The 18,869-nt window shown below is 51.6% G+C and overlaps 1 protein-coding gene across 1 annotated transcript in view; it reads right to left on the bottom strand.

Annotated features, from left to right (window-relative positions):
• The window catches only part of PARVB (parvin beta), a 156,758-nt gene extending 138,863 nt beyond the window's left edge, over positions 1 to 17,895 (bottom strand). Inside the window, exon 1 of the mRNA XM_049884619.1 lies at positions 17,744 to 17,895. Within this exon, the coding sequence (XP_049740576.1) occupies positions 17,744 to 17,849 (106 nt within the window). The 5' untranslated portion in view covers positions 17,850 to 17,895. The remainder of the gene's footprint in view (positions 1 to 17,743) is intronic.
• Positions 17,896 to 18,869: the final 974 nt, after the last annotated feature.

Here is an 18,869-nt window from a genome sequence, read left to right as displayed (position 1 = left end):
ATAGGTCCCGAGTTATAGGTCCTGAGCTATAGGTCCCACTGCTTCAAGCGAGTTCTTTCTCTTTTAGGTTTTTTTTAAATGAAAGCAACTAACCAAGTATGTCACAACGGTCTCACTGCCTTTTTTTTTTTTTAATAGATTTTATTTTTTTAGAGGAGTTTAGGTTTACAGAAAAATTGTGCAGAAAGGACAGAGCTCCCGTTTGTAAAGTCAACGTGGGGGCAGTGTCTGACCTCCTCTAACTTCACAAAGGGGAAGGAGAATCAAGGTCAACAGCCCAAGGCTGATGCCCGTGAGGCTGAGGTCAGACATGCCTCCTCTCTCCGCCACCATCTTTACCAATTCTGACACCAGCTGTCCCTCCCGCTGCACCCTCTACTCTCTGCTGGGTTTGATAATTCATTGCAGTGGCCACACGGAACGCACAGACAATACTCACGATTATGGGGTTTATTAGGGAAGTAAGACGTTCCAATTCGGCTCAGGAACACTCAGGACACGGTTCTCTCATCAGGACAGCCTCCTCCCAGCCGTGCTCGCAGGCACACCTCTCCCAGGCCCTTGGCCTCCGCCCAGAGGCATTTAGCTTTCTCTCTCTGTGGGCCAGGAAGCCTACCACGCCATCTTCTGCTGCTGGGTCTCTGCTTCCAGGTCTCTGCTGCCACTTCTTGCTGCCTTCAAGGTTACAGCTAGCTGGCTTTCTCATTCTCCTGGTTCCAGGAGCTTCTCAGTGCAGGGACCCTGGGTCCAAAGGACGCGCTGGCTCTTCTTCCTTGGTCATGGTGGATCCTCTCTCTTCTGCCTCTGGGGTGGCTCATTTCAACCCGGAGCAATGGCAAAACTGACCAGACCTTTTGGTGGGCCACAATTTCCCTATCACACAGTCTCACCCAACCACCTGGGTAGGAATTACAAGACCATGGCAAGAAAGGCCACACAAAAGCAGCCCAAACCCTGCATCATATATCTCCTCTCCCCCAGCACAGTCTCTCCCGTCACTAACATCTTGCACTCCTGTGATACATTCGTTGCAAGGGATGAGCCAATATGGATATGTTGTTATAAAGTCAAGTGCATAGCTCACATTAAGAGGGTTTGACAAATGCATAGGTCACATGTCCACCGTTGCAGTATCATGCAGAAGAAGGGTTTCCTTGCCCTAAAAATGCCTGCGCTCCACCCATTCGCCCCTCTACCCTCCCCCTAGAGCCCAGGCGAGCACTGATCTATTCACTGTCTCTACAGTTTGCCTTTTCCGGAATGTCATCTAGTTGGAATGATACAGTATGCAGCCTTTTCAGACTGGCTTCTATCACCCAGCAGTGTGCATTTACGGTGCCTCCCTGGCTTTTCATAGCCTGATAGCTCATTTCCTCTTATTACTGACTAATACTCAGTTGTATGGAAGTAGCACAGTTTGCTTATTTTTTTTTCACCTATTGAAGGGCAGGTCTGAATACATTTTTGTTATTTCTGCCCCTTAACCCCTCCCACCCCCTGGTCTTCCCTTCCCGCACCTCCTCTCTACTTTGTGGATAGTGGGGTAAGGCCCTCGTAGTAATAACAAGGATGATGAAACCAGAACGAGGATGATGGCTCACACCAGGCAGGCTTATTATGCGCCAGGCCGAGTTGTTTCCCCTAATATTTTACTATCAAAATTTTTCAAATATATGGAAACGTTTAAAGAGCTTACCAGTGAGCACCCACACACCACCTGCCCAAAGTCCACCACTGACATTTTTCTAGACTTTATCAGGTCTCCACCCATATCTATCGATTCAGCAATCCGTCATCTATCTTTGTTCCCTAATACCAAAAAGGTAGTGGCTTAAAGCAACATAAATGTAGCATTTGACAGTCCTGTAGGAAGAGCAGAAGTCCAAAATGGGTTTCACTGAGCTAAAACCAAGGTGTCGGCAGGCTGTGTTCCTTCTGGAAGCTCCAGGGGAGAATCCGTTTCCTTGCCTTTTCCAGCTTCTAGAGGCCACCCACATAGCTCTGCTGGTGTCCCCATCACGCTGACATCTGCGTCCATTGACACATCTTTCTCCTACAGTGACCCTCCTACCTTCCTCTCTAAGGACCTTTGTGACTGATTACATTGGACCCACCTGGGTAATCAGGAATAATCTCCCCATCCAAGGTTTCCAATTTAATCACACCTGCTAAGTCCCCTTACCGTGTCAGATGGCAGGCTTATGGGTTCTGGGGTTCGGATGTGGATGTCTTGGGAGTTCCAGTACTCAGCCTATCACCCCATCTTATTCTTCATGTACTTTCAAGTAAAACTGCAGACATTGGTAACATTCCTTCTAAACACGTCAACATGCGTACCACTAACATGAGTTCAGTATTTATAGTTTTTTTCTTTTGAGGTAAATTTACATACAAGAGGCACAAATCTTAAGTGTCCATTCACTGAGCTTTGACAAATGCACGCACCTGTGTAACTCAAACCCCCATCAAGACAGAGAACATTTTCTTAACGCAAACTCCCTCCTGCCCCTCCCCAGGCAATCCAAGTCCCACCCCCATCCCCAGAGGCAACAACCGTAAATCAGTTTTGTCTGTGCCTGAACTTTGTACACAAGGAGCCCCACAGCCTATAATACTCTTTTGTGTCTAATTTCTTTTGCTCAACATCGTGGTTTCGGGAGCTTTATTAGTCAAGGTTCTCCAGAGAAACAGAGCCATAGGAGATACATAGATAGAAATAAATTTATTTTAAGGAATTGGCTTGTGCAATTGTTGGGACTAAAAAAAAACCAAATCCATTGCCATGGAGTCAATTCCAACTCACAGAGACCCTACAGGACAGAGTAGAGCTGCCCCATAGTGTTTCTAAGGCTGTAATCTTTACGGAAGCAGACTGTCACATCTTTCTCCCACAAAGCGGCTGGTGGGTTTGAACCGAAGACCTTTCAGTTAGCAGCCAAGAGCTTAACCACTGCACAGCCAGGACCAGCAAGTACAAACTACGTAGGTCAGGTGACAGGCTAAAAACTGCAGCAGGATTTCTACTTACAGTTTTGAGACAGAATTCCTTCTCCTCTCAGAAATCTGTTTTTGCTCTTAAGGCCTCCAACTGATTGGATAAGGCTCACCCACATCCCTGAGGGTAATCTGCTTTCCTCAGGGTCAGTGAAAAAGAGGAAGACCTTCAATGAGATGGACTGACACAGTGGCTGCCACAATGGGCTCAAACATGACAATGACTGTGAGGATGGCACAGGACCCGGCGCTGTTTCAGTCTGTGGTATGTATGAGTCAGAGCCAACTTGATGCCATCTAACAACAACAACAAACGAGACTAAAGTAGATCAGTGGTTACCAGGAGACGAAGGAGGAGGAAAGGGAGGGTTAACCCTTAATGGATACCAAGTTTCTGCTGGGGGGATGAGAAAGTTTTGGAAATAGACGGTGGTGATGGCCGCACAACATGGTGAATATAATTAATATCCCTGAATTGCACACTTAAAAATGCAATTTTATATTATAGATATTTTACCAGGAGTCCCTGGGTAGTATACATGGTTAAGTGCTTGGCTAATAACCTGAAAGTTGACAGTTTGGACCCAATCAGAGGCGCCTCAGAAGAAAGGCCTGGCAATCTGCTCCTGAAAAGTCACAGCCACACAATTCCATGGAGCAGTTCTGCTCTGCACACACGGGTCACCGTGAGTCAGAATCAACTCAGAGGCTACTAACAACAAGCAGTAGATACCTTATCACAGCAAACACACCTTTAAAGACACAGAACAGTGATTTTCAACAAAAGAAAAAACAGAGGGATGAAGAGATGCTTCAAGTTAAGCTTTGGGAAAGGAATCCCACTACTGTGGATTGAACTGTGTCCCTCAGAAATGTGTGTCAACCTGGCTAGGCCATGAGTCCCAGCATTATGGGATGGTTCACCATTTTGTCATCTGTTGTGATTTTCCTATGCGTTGTAAATCCTACCTCTATTATGTCAGTGAGGCAGGACTCAATCTACAGGATCAGGTTGTATCTTGAGTCATTCTCTTTTGAGATATAAAACAGAGAAGTGAGCAGAGACGGGGGACCTTCTACCACCAAGAAAGCAGCGCGTGAGCAGAGCACATCCTTAGGACCTGGGGTCCCTGCGCTGAGGAGCTCCCAGACCAAGAGAAGATTGATGACGAGGACCATTCCCCAGAGCCGACAGAGACAGAAAGCCTTCCCGTGGAGCTGGCACCCTGAATTTGGAGTTTAAGCCTCCTAGACTGTGAGAGAATAAACACATTTCTCTTTGTTAAAGCCGTCCCCTTGTGGTATTTCTGTTACAGCAGCACTAGATAACTAAGACACCCACTCACATCAAAAATAAATGACTAACTCCCTAAGCAGGCGAGGCACTGGCCCGGGTTCCCCTTTCTCCAGCCGACTCTCACAGCCAAGGCCAGCGGGAGCCCGGGTGAGCCATGCTGGCCTCCAGGCGGCTGAGGACGTTCTGTCCTCATAAGTAAAGTGTCGGGTGGCCAATTCGAGCTCCCTGGAGCCTCCGGTAACATTAGAAGCAGCAAACAACATGACAGATGTGGCTGAATTTACAGACAGCTGCTTGCCGGGCGTTGAGAATCAAGTCAGCAATGTCAGCCCTGAAAGTTATGAACCTTTCCCACCCTCTTTACCTTCTTAATGACTTAATATTAGAGTAAAAGTGAGATTCTTTGGAATTGCAATTTTTCAACGGAAAGGAAGTCTGAGAATGCAGACCTTTTTAAAAGAACAGGTGGAAGCTATTAAGATACTGTTACTTGGGGCAGCCAATGTTAGTGATTCTGGCTGACTAGCAGGTAAGAGCTCAAAAACCAAAACCGAGAACATCATTTCAAAGTGTCTACGCTTTACATGGAGTCCCTGGGTAGTGCACATGGTTAATGAGCTTGGCTGCGAATCAAAAGGTTGGCGGTTCAAGTCCACCCGGAGGCACCTCGGAAGAAAGGCCTGGGGATCTATTTCTGACAACTCAGCCACTGAAATCCCTATGGAGCGCAGTTCTACTCTGAGACACGTGGGGTCGCCATGAGTCAAAGTCAACCTGACGGCAACTGGAAAGCTTTACCTGAGCTTACGTTGGACTGCCAGTGTGCAAGCCTAAGAGCACTGCTTGGAGCTGGTCTAAGGCTTCTGATTCCCTAGGCCAGCGAGGAAGTGCCAGCGGAGACCCAGGTGGGCGACTGAGCCTGGTCTTCCATTCTGGGCATGCAGCATTCCAGCTCAGAAACCCCTGCCACCCTGCAAACGTGAGGAACTTGCTACTTGTCCACAACGGACGCCACCAGGGGGCATGGGCAGTGCTTTCGAGTCACAGCGGGCTCAACATTCCTCAAACCAACTTTCTAAAGGATTGACTAAACGGTAACTTTGTTACCAACAGCCAACTGGCTACTGCCCAGGGAAAGAAGCGTCTGAAGCTTTTGCAACAATACAGGACCCGAAGTAGAAGGTGCTTCCGTTGTGGAGGTGACCATTCACTCCCATACACACCACAGGCTCGGCTAGTTGATCTTGGCATTCTTCTCCCCTGGGCCCAGACACAGCCTCAGAATCCTTCTTAACACAAGAGCCAGTACCAGCTGCTGCCAGCTCTGACCCGTGGCAACCCAGTGTGTGTCAGAGTAGAGCTGATCTCCACAGGGTTTACAGTCATTGACTTTTCAGAAATAGATCACCAGGCCCTTCTTCGGAGGTGCCTCTGGGTAGCTCTGAATCACCAGTCTTTCGGTTAGCAGTGAGCACGTAAACTGTTTGTACCACTGAGGGACCCCAACACAAGGGTCAAATCAAATAACCAAAACTGTTGCCGTCAGTCGGTTCTGACTCACAACCACACAAGGGCAGGCAGGTAGTCATAAGCCCAGGTGAGTTTGCTCCCAGGTGGGAACCTACTTGCCATACCTGCTTTATCACTAACCAGCCCTGGGGTCTGTGTCGGCCTCAGCACCCTCGCTTGTCAACATTATCACTAACTAAGATTTACCCAGCATGCACTCAACTGTGGATGAGACTTCACACGGTCCATCTCACTTATCCTCACACCACCTGAGAGCCCAGTGGTACTAGGAACCACTTGGAACCAACCAGAAACAGGGGCTCAGAGAGAGCCAGTGACAGCCCAGGTCAGCCAGCGACAGTGGAGCAAGGCCGTGAGCCGAGACCACCCTCCACGACGTTGCACGGCCCCCAGAGAGGCACACACTTCATGTCCCAGAGCCACACGAGGAGGACACCTCAGCTCAGAATTTCCTTCCACGACAAATCAGGAAATGAGGCCTCAGATCTTTAAAACTCAGAAGGTTGAAACATGCAACCGCAAAGGAGTTTCTGTCCCACAGCCTGGATCTTCTTAGCAGTTGTTTGGTGCCATCAAGTCAATTCCAACTCATAGTGACCCCTATAGGACAGAGCAGAACTGCCCCATAGGCTTTCCAAGACTGTGATCTTTACAGAAGCAGACAACCAGGTCTTTTCTCCCATGGAGCCACTGGGTGGGTTAGAACCGCCAACCTTTCGGTTAGCAGCCGAGCACTTAACCATTGGTCCGCCAGGGCTCCTTTCTTAGTCACAGGAGATTTTAAAACCAGTAAAGGGACTATGCTGGTTTCACAGAGCTGATCAAGTCAGTCCAGAAACTGGGCAACGCTGGTTCCATCTTTTCTTACAATCAGAAAGAAGTCTCTCCTTGAACGTGTCATTGAGAAGTGTCTCCACGGTGCAAAGCCACTTCTAGAACTGCCTGCGTTCAGTGTGTATGTTCTTAACGTACCCCAACGGCCACTAGTACCGATAAGCAGATTACCCACCACTGGGCCAATATGTTTATAATGTACTCCTAAGCTTACTAAGGAGCCTTGGTGGTGCAGTGGTTAAGAGCTCAGCTGCTGACCAAAAGGTCGGCAGTTTGAATCCACCAGCCACTCCCTGGAAACCCAATGGGGCAGGCAGTTCTAATCTGACCTATAGGGTTGCTATGAGTCAGAATCTATTCAACGGCAGTTTTTTAATTTTTTTGTTTTTAACCTTACTAATGGACTCCTGGAAACCCTGGTGGAGTAGTGCTTAGGAGCTATGGTTGCTAACCAAAAGGTCACCAGTTCAAATCCACCAGGTGCTCCTTGGAAACTCTATGGGGCAGTTCTACCCTATCCTGTAGGGTCACTATGAGTCGGAATTGACTCGAGGGCAGCGGGTTTGGTTTTTTGTTTGGTTTATTGGAGTCCCTGGTGGTGCAGATGGTTAACGCGATTGAAAGATCGGAGGTTTGAGCCCACCCAGAGGCTTCTCATACGAAAGGCCTGATGATCCACTTCCAGTGGCCACAGCAGCTGGTTAAGCTTACTAGCTTACTAATTAATGTTTTTCAGCCTCTATGTAATACAATAAATAGCAAATGTTTATATTTCAATATCAATATGTATGTGTGTGTATGTACGTATATATGTGTATGTATATACATACATACGTGTGTGTATGTGTATTTTGTTTTGTTTTGTTTTTTTAGAGGCCCCTGGGTGGCACAAATAGTTTGTGCTCAACTACTAACCAAAAGGTTGGAGGTTCAAACTCACCCAGTGGCACTGCAGAAAAACGGGCCGGTGATCCACTTCTGTAAAGATCACAGCCACGAAAAACCGACAGAGCTCTGCTCTACTGTGTAACACGTGGGGTCGCTACAAGTCAGAACTGACTTGACAGCAGTGTGTCTGGTATATATATGTATGTATACATTTCAAACAAGCCCAGTGCTGTTCAGTCAAGTCCAACTCATAGCAACCCTACAGGACAGAGCAGAACTGCCCCCTAGGGTTTCCAAGGCTGTAATCTTTATGGAAGCAAACTGCCACATCTTTCTCCCGTGGAGTGGCTGGTGGGTTCAAACAGCCAACATTTTGGTTAGCAGCCAAGTGCTTAACCACTGCTCCACCAGGGCTCTCTCCTTCTCGCTCTCTATATATGTATACACACACACATATTTATAAATTACCTCTCATTAGCAGGTAGACCAATTTTTCACCTGAAGCCTAAAAATTAAAGTGTATAGCTAATGCAAAAAAAATAAATAATTAGGGCACATCTTTTATGCGATGGACCTTCGTATTTGAAAACAAGAAAATCGCTAGGTGGAGGTACCTGCCCTTTGCCAATGATCGGGGAGGGGGGGGTGTCAATCAAAAGCAGCGTTTAAGCTGCTCACTGCGGGCCTTGCCCACTCACCACTCCCAAACATTCCTTGTTACTCTGACGACTGGACAGCGAGCTCCGTGGGAAGCAACTCTGGATGTGAAATATTCATTCCACGGGGCTGAGACAACTGCTGAAACGAGAACTCCCCTAATAAGTGTGGGGCTGCCAAGGCATACCATACAAACTTAACTCATCCGAGGCCACATGGGTCGCCCAGACTCAGAGCCACCAAGCAAGGCGTCAGCTACTCATGAGAAGAGAGGCTCTGATGCAGACAGGTTGCGGCTGGAGCCCCTGGGCGATGCACACGGTGAAGCGCTTGACTACTAACCAAAAGGTTAGGTTTCGAGAGGCACCTCAGAAGAAAGGCCTGGCGACCTGCTTCTGAAAGGTCAGAGCCTTGAAAACCCTGTGGAGCAGTTCCACCCTGCACACGCGGAATCTCCACGAGTCGGAATCGAATCCATGGCAACTGGTTTGGTTTTGGTATTGTAGTTACCACCCTCCGGGCCCAGCAGCATTTCCGTTTTCTATTGCGTAGTGGTTAAGAGCTCAGCTGCTAACCAAAAAGGTTGGCAGTTCAAATCCACCAGCCACTCCCTGGAAATCCGTGGGCCAGTTTTACACTATCGCACAGAGTCCCTATGAGTCGGAATCAACTAGACCCCAAAGGGTTTGGTCAGGGGCAAGTACTATTTCCGTTTTCTGTTGAAGCAAAGTTTCCAAGAGATTTAGCAGGCTGTCAAGAAAAACGTGGAACATCGGTGGAACAATGAGAAACGCTGGATTTGAAGATTATTATCAGAGAAATAATCAGAGGAAATTTTACTAAGCCACACCAAGCCCCAATTGAAAGCCACTTCCTCTCAGCCAGAGAGATGAAAACAGGCATGATTTCAGGCCCCACCTCCCCAAGGAGCGTGTTATAATACGCGAGCTGGACAAAGCTGTCGATGACATAACTATACCTTTTCCTCTGGAGCCAAGAACTGCCCCCAGGGACTGAGGCGGCCCCTGTTCAAAGAATTTGGGCTTGGAAAAAGAGGTGTGGAATTGTTTCTCTTTCATAGCTGGGTCTGTAGAAACCTCACAACCCAATAGTTCTGCACTGACGACCTCCACTGACTCCTCTTCCAATAAAACATTCTAGAAACCACAATGTATGGCCCTCACCTGCTTGTATTGCTCCACTTCTTACCAACCATTCTGTCCCTTCTCAGAGTCAAGAGTCCAATCTTAACCATAATCTGTAGCTATCTTTCTTATGGTCCTAAATTTTCACCTTTGAAATCATATTGGCACAGAGTACTTGGAAATGCAAAGCTTTCAAAAAAAATTGGATCCCCCAGGGCTGAAGGAGACCAAATTCATTTGCAAATCCTTCTCCTGTATCTTGCCACAAAGAAAGGTACCATTCCATTTTGCGGGGCATTGGTGGTTCGGTGGTAGAATTCCCACCTCCAGGGGTGAGGGTTCCCAGCCAGTGTACCTCATGTCTGTCGGTGGAGGCTTGCGTGTTGCCGTGATGCTACAAGGGTTTCCATGGAGCACCCCCTTCTCACTAAGATGGACAAGGAAGAAAGGCCTGGCTGCCTACTCCCCAAAATCAGCCCATAAAAACCCTGTGGATCACAACGGTCAGATCAGCAACTGGTCGTGGGGATGGCACAGCACGGGTGGTACTTCGTTCTGTGGTGTACGGGGTCGCCGTGACTCAGCGGCAGCTGACAACAGTTTCACATGGAAAGGTAAGTTTGAGGGGCTCTTGGGATCTGCTATCGAACAGTGTGTGGAAATGACTCCAACCCACGTTGCTCTCTGTCCCAACCCGTTCTCTATGCACAACCATCCTGAGCAGGACTGCAAACTCTAGCCTACAGGCGCCAGGGCCAGGATTGGCCCATGAGTGACGGGGGCAGTGGGGACCAGCCTGGAGAATGCCCTCTGAAGAACGTGGCCTGTCCTGGGCACCGTCAAAGGCGGCTGTGATCAGGAGGCGCTGGACGTCTCTAGGCAGTTTCCTCGGGCTCAGCCCTGCCTCCCAGGCTGTGCCCCCTGCACTGAGTCCTGCCGCTCCTCCCTCCCTGCTGCGTCTTAGAAATACCCCCTGTGAAGCCCCACTGGCCCCCTCGGCTCAGGCCAATGTCCACCCACGCCCAGGTTCATTCCCAGCTTCCTCGCTAGTCACCCTGTTCCCGTCTGTTCTCACACCGCAGCCTCGGGGCTTCCCAAAGCACACAACCAACCCATCGCCACTGAACACCCAGCTGGGCTCTGCTGCCCGGAAGACGGGTGGCAGGGCCCCGCTGACCTCTCCACGCCCACCATGCCTCCGCCAGCCACCACGCTTTGCCTGCACTTCCCCAAAAGGGTCTCGCTGGGGTTCCCCTCCAGGCCCTGGTGGGAGCCCTATGCCACTCCCCACCCTGACTCCTTCTTCACCATCCTTCCACTCTAGAGCAGGGCTCCACTGCCCCCAACAGGCACCTAGAACCCCCCAGCCTGGGTTGCATGTTTCTCGTGGGTCTTACTCACCAGGCCACAAGCCCTTAGGACAGGACCTGGAAGGGTCATCGCCCACTTGCCGGCCAGTCCCCAGCCCCCAGCCCAGGATGGCCAGGTGAACAGCCACTAGGTGTGGATTTGTTGAGGGAGTGGGGAGGAGGTGAGCACCCTGTTTGACACCTGCTGTTTACAGTTATGGGGCACCTGGGTGGCTCAAAGGATAATGTACTCAGCTGCTCACCAAAAGGCTGGAGGTTCGAATCCATGCAAAACTGCCTTGGAAGCAAGGTCTGCCAGTCTACATCTGAAAGGTCACAGCCACTGAAACCCTGTGGGGCACAGTTCACCCCGACACACACGGGGTCCTGAGGAGTTGGAATGAACTCAATGGCAACGAGTCTGGGGTTTTTGTACTGGTATTTGCAATCGTTCTTCCTGTTACCTACCTGCTCACACCCGCCAAGCTCAGGGAGCCCCCCCCTTCTGGAGCTCTGGCATAGAGGGGACAAGCCTTCACCCTGCCCTCCCACCCATGACCTCCATGATTTGGGTGGAGTTGGCTGCATTTCCTTTGAGTCTTCACAAAACTGATTCAAGTTTTAGAAGTTTCCTGTTTCTTCTCACAAACCGGCTTTCCACCTCTGTGACGGTCCATTACCGCCTTGCATCCTCCAGAGAAGTCCACCAAGGCTCCCTCCTCGGGGAATGTGCCCACACACCCAGCACCCACCACCCACCAGGATGGCCGCCATGTTTATACTTCGTCTCTCTGAAGCTGGCTGGACCAGCCGTGGGTGCCTGGGCCAGGTGGGCCCCATGGAGTTGCACTCCCGTGAAACTGAGCTGAGGACCAGACGCTGGGGGCCCAACCCAGGGTTACAGTCACACAGGGCTCTGGGGTACATTCCCAGACTCTGGAGGTTGAGGCCCCTGAATCTCGCTGGCTCCGTCTCCCCATGCCTGGCTACTCAACCTTCTCTTGGAGCTCTTGAGACACCTGAGGAGAGAAACACCAAGGTTTCTCCACCTGGGCACTACTGACAAGGAGGCCACACTATTGTCTGTGGTGGGGGCTGTCCTGCGCATTGTAGGATGTTGAGCAGCATCTTGGCCTCCACCCACTAGATGGCAGTAGCAACCTCTGCCCCCAAGGACAACCACAACTGTCTCCAGACACGGCCAGTGGCCCTGGAGGGACTAGACTTGCCCCCACTGAAGTGGCTACTGGGTGACATCGTGTTTCCTCACCTACAAAATGGGGAAATAATTCCTACCTTCCAAGTAGCCGTAAGCACTCCACAAAACCACATACATACCTAGGTATTCTTTCCTTTTAATTTTCATTTTATTGTGTGAAGTATGTAGAACACAAAATTTGCCATTTTAACCATTTTTAAGCGTACAGTTCAATGACATTAATTGCGTTCACCACGTTGGGCAACCATCAGTCACAACCATCTCTTTCCAAGATTACTTTTACGTAAGTTTATTTTGTTGTTGTTGAGAATAATGTACACAGCAAAACACACACCAAGTCAACAGTTTCTCCATGTACCATTCAGTGACGTTGATCACATTCTTTGAGTTGTCAACCATTCTCACCCTCCTTTTCTGAGTCGTTCCTCCCCCATTAACATAAACTCACCGCCCCCTACGATTCCTGTCTAATCTTCCAAGTTGCTGTTATCAATTTGATTCCTGTTTCCACAACTTTTTCATCACCCCAAACAGAAACTCTGTGTCCATTAAGCAGTAACTCCTCATCCTCCCCTCCCCCAGCCCCTAGTAACCACGAACCTACTCTGGTCTCTGCATTTGCCTATTCTAGCTATTTCACGTAAGTGGGGTCATACGCCATTTGTCCTTTTGTGACTGGCTTCTTTCACTCGGCAGGATGTTTTCAAGCTTCATCCACGTTGTGGCAGGAACCACAATTCATCTCTCGTGGTGGCTGAAGGACATTCCACGGGCCATATTTTGTTTATCCATTCATCTGTTGACAGACACTTTGGTTGTTTCCACCTTTTGGCTATGCTGAATAAAACACTGACGTCCCTGTATTTGAGTCCTGCTTTCAAAACTTTTCAGTAAATATACCTTGTATGGGTAAGCGCTAACCTTAAGTTTGGCAGTTTGAACTCACGCAGCAGCTCCACAGGAGAAAGACCTGGCAATTGCTCCCTTAAAGGTTACAGCCTAGAAAACCCTATGGGGCTGTTCTACTCTGTCACCTGAGGCCACCGCAAATTGAAATTGACTCAAGGGCACCGGACAACAAGAGCAAACTTGCGTGTAGGCGCTGTTATCACAGAGCAGAGCTTAAGCACACTGGCGTTCAGAGGCAACGCGGCGTCTACACGCTGACCACTCGACATCGAAGATGGGTGACCTTTGGGGAACTCACGGGAGTGAACAGCTGGGGGCTTAGGACTTTGAGATTTCCCTCCTGGAAAGTTATTTAAAGTACGAAAAAGAAACTGAGTTCAACTCCACAGCAATGGCTTGTTTAGATCTAGTTCACAAGGCCTCGATGTGTTGCTCGTTTCTCTCTCATTGCCCTGGAGTGTCCACCTGTGTCCTTGGCCTCTCAGTCCATGACCGCAGCTCTGGGGCAGGAGTCTTTCTTCTCAGCCCTTCTACCCAGCCGCGGTAGAACCGAACCTGGCTTTCTAATCACTTGACTTTTAAAGTTAACTTGAGAAGTCTGAAAACCCTGGTGACGTAGTGGTTAAGAGCTACAGCTACTAACGAAAAGGTCAGCAGTTCAAATCCACCAGGAGCTCCTTAGAAACTCTATGGGGCAGTTCTACTCTGTCCTACAGGGTCATTATGTGTCAGAATCGACTTGATGGCGGTGGTTTTTTTTTTAGAAGTCTGGTCTCCACCCATACACCTTCTACGGGAGCTTTGGGGTTCCTCTGGGTTGGTTTTTTTTTTTTTTTTTTTAAATGTTCCTTCCATTTTCTCTACTGCCCACATTTAGCCCTGGTTCCGTTTTCTAAACTGGGCCACCATGTAACACGATCGGGGTTTCCCCTTTCGTTAAACATCAGCAGTCTTCACCATGCCCCGAAGTTCGTCTACTGACACTTCTCAGAAACCCCACATGGCACGTTTCCTAAAGTTACCTCCCAGAAGGTGGCCTCGGTGGCGCAAACAGTTTGCACCCGACTGCTAACCTAAGGTTGTACGTTCAAGCCCACCCAGCAGAGCCGCGGAAGAAAGCCCTGGTGATCTGCTGCCATAAAAATTACAGCCAAGAAAGCCCTACGGAGCAGTTCTACACTGTAACACGTGGGGGAGCCACGAGTCAGCGTGGACGTGACTACAACAGGCTTTTTTTTTTTCTTTTGGTTTTTATCCCAAAACGTCCCTCTGCGCCTTATTACAACAAGGAGCTCTGTGAACCTGGTGAGGTGGAATGCCCACAGCCTCCCTGGAACTGCAGTCGCTAACTTCACGAACAATCCTTTTCCCCTCCCCCAGCGGTCCAAACTCCCTGCCTTACAGGGGCCCTCATCTCAAAGAAAAGCGCTGGAATCCCATCGGCTCTCCTGAGTTCACCGCTGTCAACTTTCTAACAAAGAAGGAAATGAAACTGATAGTTTCACCGCTGGGGGCAGCCAGGGCGGCGGGGAACTCCTGCTGAGGGCCCCTTCCTGGTCACTTCCTGTCAGGCGGACCTGGGCTGCCCCTGGACTCAGCGGCGGCAGCAGCTCTGCCTGGCACGGTCCCAGTCAGGAGCGGACCGTGCGAATCGCATCCATCACATAATCACAGGAAACCGCCGGACAGCCAGGGGGGCAAGTTGCCACGGCAACGGAGCTGCAGAAAGACGGGCAACTCTCAATTTTTCAGGACCTCATTAGGGGTCTCTCTCCTCAGTCTTGTATTTCCCACATCCCAAAAGACCAAACAGAAGCCACCAAGCCTTCCCAAGCTCAGGCCCTCCCTGGGACAGGCGGCTCCCGAGTCCGGGTCCTCCACTCCACCTTCCAGTCCAACTAGAGTTTGGGGCCTTCTGTTCATAGGAGGGACCCATGCCAGGTACCCCAACCTTGAGAATGGCAGCAGGGGACCCGCCTCCTTCACACGTGAGAGCAAGGACAGCAACGCCAGCCTCTCGCTCCTTCTGCCACTTTCATCTCTCTTCTACTTGTCACAGGACACTTTTGACGACCAAGATCCTTGGTGCCTTAACATTAAACCAGCCTCACCCTCAATTTTCTAGGCACACACAGTTCATAAAAGCAAGGACAAGCAGAAGCACTTTACTGGGGCCTGTGCGCTTCATATTAAAAAACCAGCTCCCTTCGAGGTGACTCTGACGCATGGCGACCCCAGGCGTCTCAGGGTGGAGCTGGGCTTCCCTGGCTTTTCAGTGGCTGGTTTTTCAGAAGCAGATCGGCAGGACTTTCTTCCAAGGCGCCTCTCGGTGCTCTTGGACCTCCGACCTTTCGGTTAGTGGCCAAGCACGGTAACCACTGGCAGCACCCAGGGATGTTCTTGATATGGCGTGAATAAATGTCACCTGTAGGCTCCTGGTTGCACTTAACTACTCGCCTAAAAGATCGCCAGTTTGAACCCACTGAGCAGTACCACGGAAGAAAAGGCCTGGCGATCGACTTCCGTTAGGATTACAGCTAAGAAAACCCTGTGGAGCATAGGTGGGGCTGCCACGAGTCAGAATCCACTCGGCGACAATTAACAATAACAAATGTCATCTATCAACTGCTTCAATAGTCCAGAACGTTCCACTCACTTCCCATTCTGTGATCTTTCGAACATGGCTTCTTGCACTGGTTCCTGCTGGTCTCCGCCCAACTATCAGCTCCTCAGAGCCTTCCCCGGGCCCGATATCTGATCACCCTTTTACGTTATCTCCGTAGCACAAGATGGTACAGCACAATTTGTCAGTTCATTTATCGTTACTGGCTCCCCAACCCAAAAAAGCAAGAGACCTGTCTATCTGGAGCCATAGCAGCACCCAGCCCACAGCAGGCACTCCACAGGCCGCTGAACGCAACAGAAATTTGGGAGACGGAATGTCACCTAAGTATACAATCACTCTAAGGCACAAAGAGGAACAGAAATGATTTTTGGTAAGGGCGATGATGGTTGTGTGTGAGGCCCATACGCCAGACAAGCCGGGGCAGGGGAGATGGGGGAGAGTACTTCAGGTACTTCAGAGAGATTAATACGAGCCAGTCTGCATCCTCGGGAGTCTCTGGGTGGTGCAAACGATTCACGCGATCACGGCTAACCAAAGGATTGGAAGTTCCAGTCCACCCGAGGTGCCTCGGAAGAAAGGCCTGGCGATCTGCTTCTGAAAAATGAGCCACTGAAAACCCTGGGGAGCACAGTTCTACTCTGACACACACGCGGCTGCCATGAGTAGGAGTCGATTCCACAGCTGGTAAACCAGCTGGGTCCTCAAGCTAAGCCTTGGAAGAGAGTTAAACAATTTGCGACGAAATGGGGAGGCTCACTGAAGGTGACAAGGCCCTGCCCTCAGGGAGCTCCGGTGAATGTGCTACAGCGGTAAAAGCATCCCTGAGGGAATTCTTGTGGCGAGACACACATCCCCTGGGGGTACACGCAGCCCTGGAGGGAAATACCTGGGCTACTCTCCTCTCAAAGTACAGAAATTCCTAGGGGAAGTACGTGCGAGAACACATACCCCGTGAGAGAACACATACCCCCGAGGGTAAACATGTCCCTGGGGTCACAGGCGTCCTGAAGTCTTTGCAGGTCTTCGTAAGTCAGGTTCAGTGAGTTTAAGGAAATTCCTCTCATACCCTTAATACGGCCTTTCCTTATGATGGTGAGGCCCGCCCTTGCGCCTCCACCCCACCGACCCCTTCACAGCAGCTCCTAGTCCTGGTGAGCTTAACTCTCCCACACCCAGAATGTCGCCCAAGGCACTGCCCTAAGGGAACAGCTTCCGGGGCCCAAAGGAACAATTCGGGAACCTGGCTCCAGGAGAGGCCTTGGGAACAGGAGTGTGCTTAAAGCACACATAGAAGATTCCAGAAATTACACCGCCTGCAACTCTAAAACCTTAAAATCTAAGAAAGGTACGTAATTCTACAGAATCGTTGTTTGAAATACACACACACGGAGTAAGAAATAATGGCGTCCTCTTCGGCCCTTGCTCGCACGCCTCCGACGCCTCTGACCCGCGCGCCCTGCGCCCCTTTCCTTCTCTGCTTCTGGGGGGTCAGGGGCGCACTAGCCGGGCCCCGCCGCAGGTAGCCCCCTGAGCTACCCAGCAGTGCCCGGCACACAGCACTTGTCCACTAAATGCTCATCAAATGAACGGTCGCACGGCATGGCTGCTCGGTTCGTTTGTCTGTTCGGTTATCATTACTGGCTCCCCTACCCAAAAAACCAAGAGACTTGTCTGTCTGGAGCCGTAACAGCGCCCAGTCCGCAGCAGGCACTCAACAGGCGGCTGAATGCAAAGGCAATGAACGGAGACTCTGCCCGGCTGGCCGCTGGCCATCGTTCGAGCCCAGGGCTGCCTGTGGCAGGAGCCCGCCAGGGCGCACATAACCGACGCCAGGGACCCGCTGCAGTTGGAGGGCGACCCGCACGCAGCGTGTCCGGCTCAGGGCTCGGAGGTCTCCGAAGCAGGAGGAGCCAGGGTCAAGGCCTGTCCCGAAGGTCGCAGCCGCGAGTAGCGTGGGACTCGGCCAGGCGCGTGGACTCAGCTGGGGCGCTTACGCGTGGGCCTGGGCGGGGCCGGCGGGGTACCCGGGCTTGCGCGTGGGTGCCGGAGGGGAGCGGGGGCGCTTGCGCGTGGGTCCGGGCGGGGCGCGGGGGCGCGTGCGCGTGGGTGCCCGGGTTGGGAGCGGGGGCGCGTGCGCGTGGCTGCCCGAGGGGAGCGGGGGCGCGTGCGCGGGGGACCGACGGGAGATGGGGCGCGTGCGCGGGGGCCCGGGTAGGGAGCGGTGCGCGGGCCCAGGCAGCCGCCGGCGCGGGCTCAGCCGGGACGCGGGGGCGCGTGCGCGTGGGGTGCACTCACCCTCTTTGGCCCTCTTTTTCCTGGCCAGCGTGCCTCCCAGCTTGCCCAGGAACGACTCGTCCTTCTTCATCCTTTGCGGCCAGGGGGGCGACGCAGCAGACGACATGGGCCGCGCTGGGATCCGGGTGGCCGCCGACCGCCCGCTCGCTCGCTCGCCTGCCCGGGGAGTGACGGCAAGGAGGGCGCGGCCAGCTCGGCCCAGCGCAGCCCCCGCCCCCGCGGCGGGCCCAGCCGAGTCCCCGGGCCGAGTCCCCACGCCCCGGCGCCCGAGTCCCCGCGGGCTGCGGCGCAGGCGGTTGCCCCGCGCAGCCCAGGGCGTTCCGCGGAGCCCTTACCCGGGGCCCACGCGGCGCGGGCACCACCTCCCACCCAAGTCCACTGACGGGTTCAGCTGGGAAGTGCAAACTGGGCAAACACCCAGGGCGCTCACTGCATCTTTTTTTGCCCTACACTTTTGAGCACCTGCGCCTTCCCAGGCACAGCCGATGGTGCTGGGGACATGGTGGGAACACAAACAAAGGCACGGTCCCCACGTTGGTGGGAATGCAGTTACATCCTGGAAGCCCAAGTTCATCGACTAACACACAAATATATCATTTCTTTTCTTGAGCTTCTACCAAGAACCAGGCCTGGGGCTGGGGGATCCCCGTGAACAAAGAACTGTCCGAGTATGAGGGGGTGACACTGGCAGGCGACCTCGCAAGGGGGACAAAGGCAGGGAGTAGTAGATCGCATCCAGGAAAACTCCTCGGAACCTTTCCGGAAGAGGCGACTGAGCCACAGGAAACAGCTGCTGGTGGCTGAGACCAGGCTGGGTGAGCAGGGGAGGAAAGAGCAGACGAAACATCTAATGTCCGGCAGCTCCGGAGGCTGAGAGTCCAAATCAGGGTCTCCGTGGTATCGATTCCGTCCTTGCTGGTAGCCCCGAGCCTTCCCTGGTTCCCCATAGATGGTCCTCTCATGGTATCTGTCTTCCCCATGCATGCGTCTATGTGTGTCTGTGTTTAATCTGATCCTTTATAACTCAGAAGTGATTAAATTCAGAGCCCACCCTACTCAGGTATGGTTTAATTAACAAAGAACCTCTATTTCCGAACAGGATCCCATGCACAGGTATAGGGATTAG

The sequence above is a fragment of the Elephas maximus genome, chromosome 4 (genome assembly GCF_024166365.1).
Source record: "Elephas maximus indicus isolate mEleMax1 chromosome 4, mEleMax1 primary haplotype, whole genome shotgun sequence".
NCBI lineage: Eukaryota > Metazoa > Chordata > Mammalia > Proboscidea > Elephantidae > Elephas > Elephas maximus.
The sequence above is the reverse complement of the archived record's forward strand: the minus strand, read 5'-3'. Positions and strand labels throughout refer to the sequence as shown.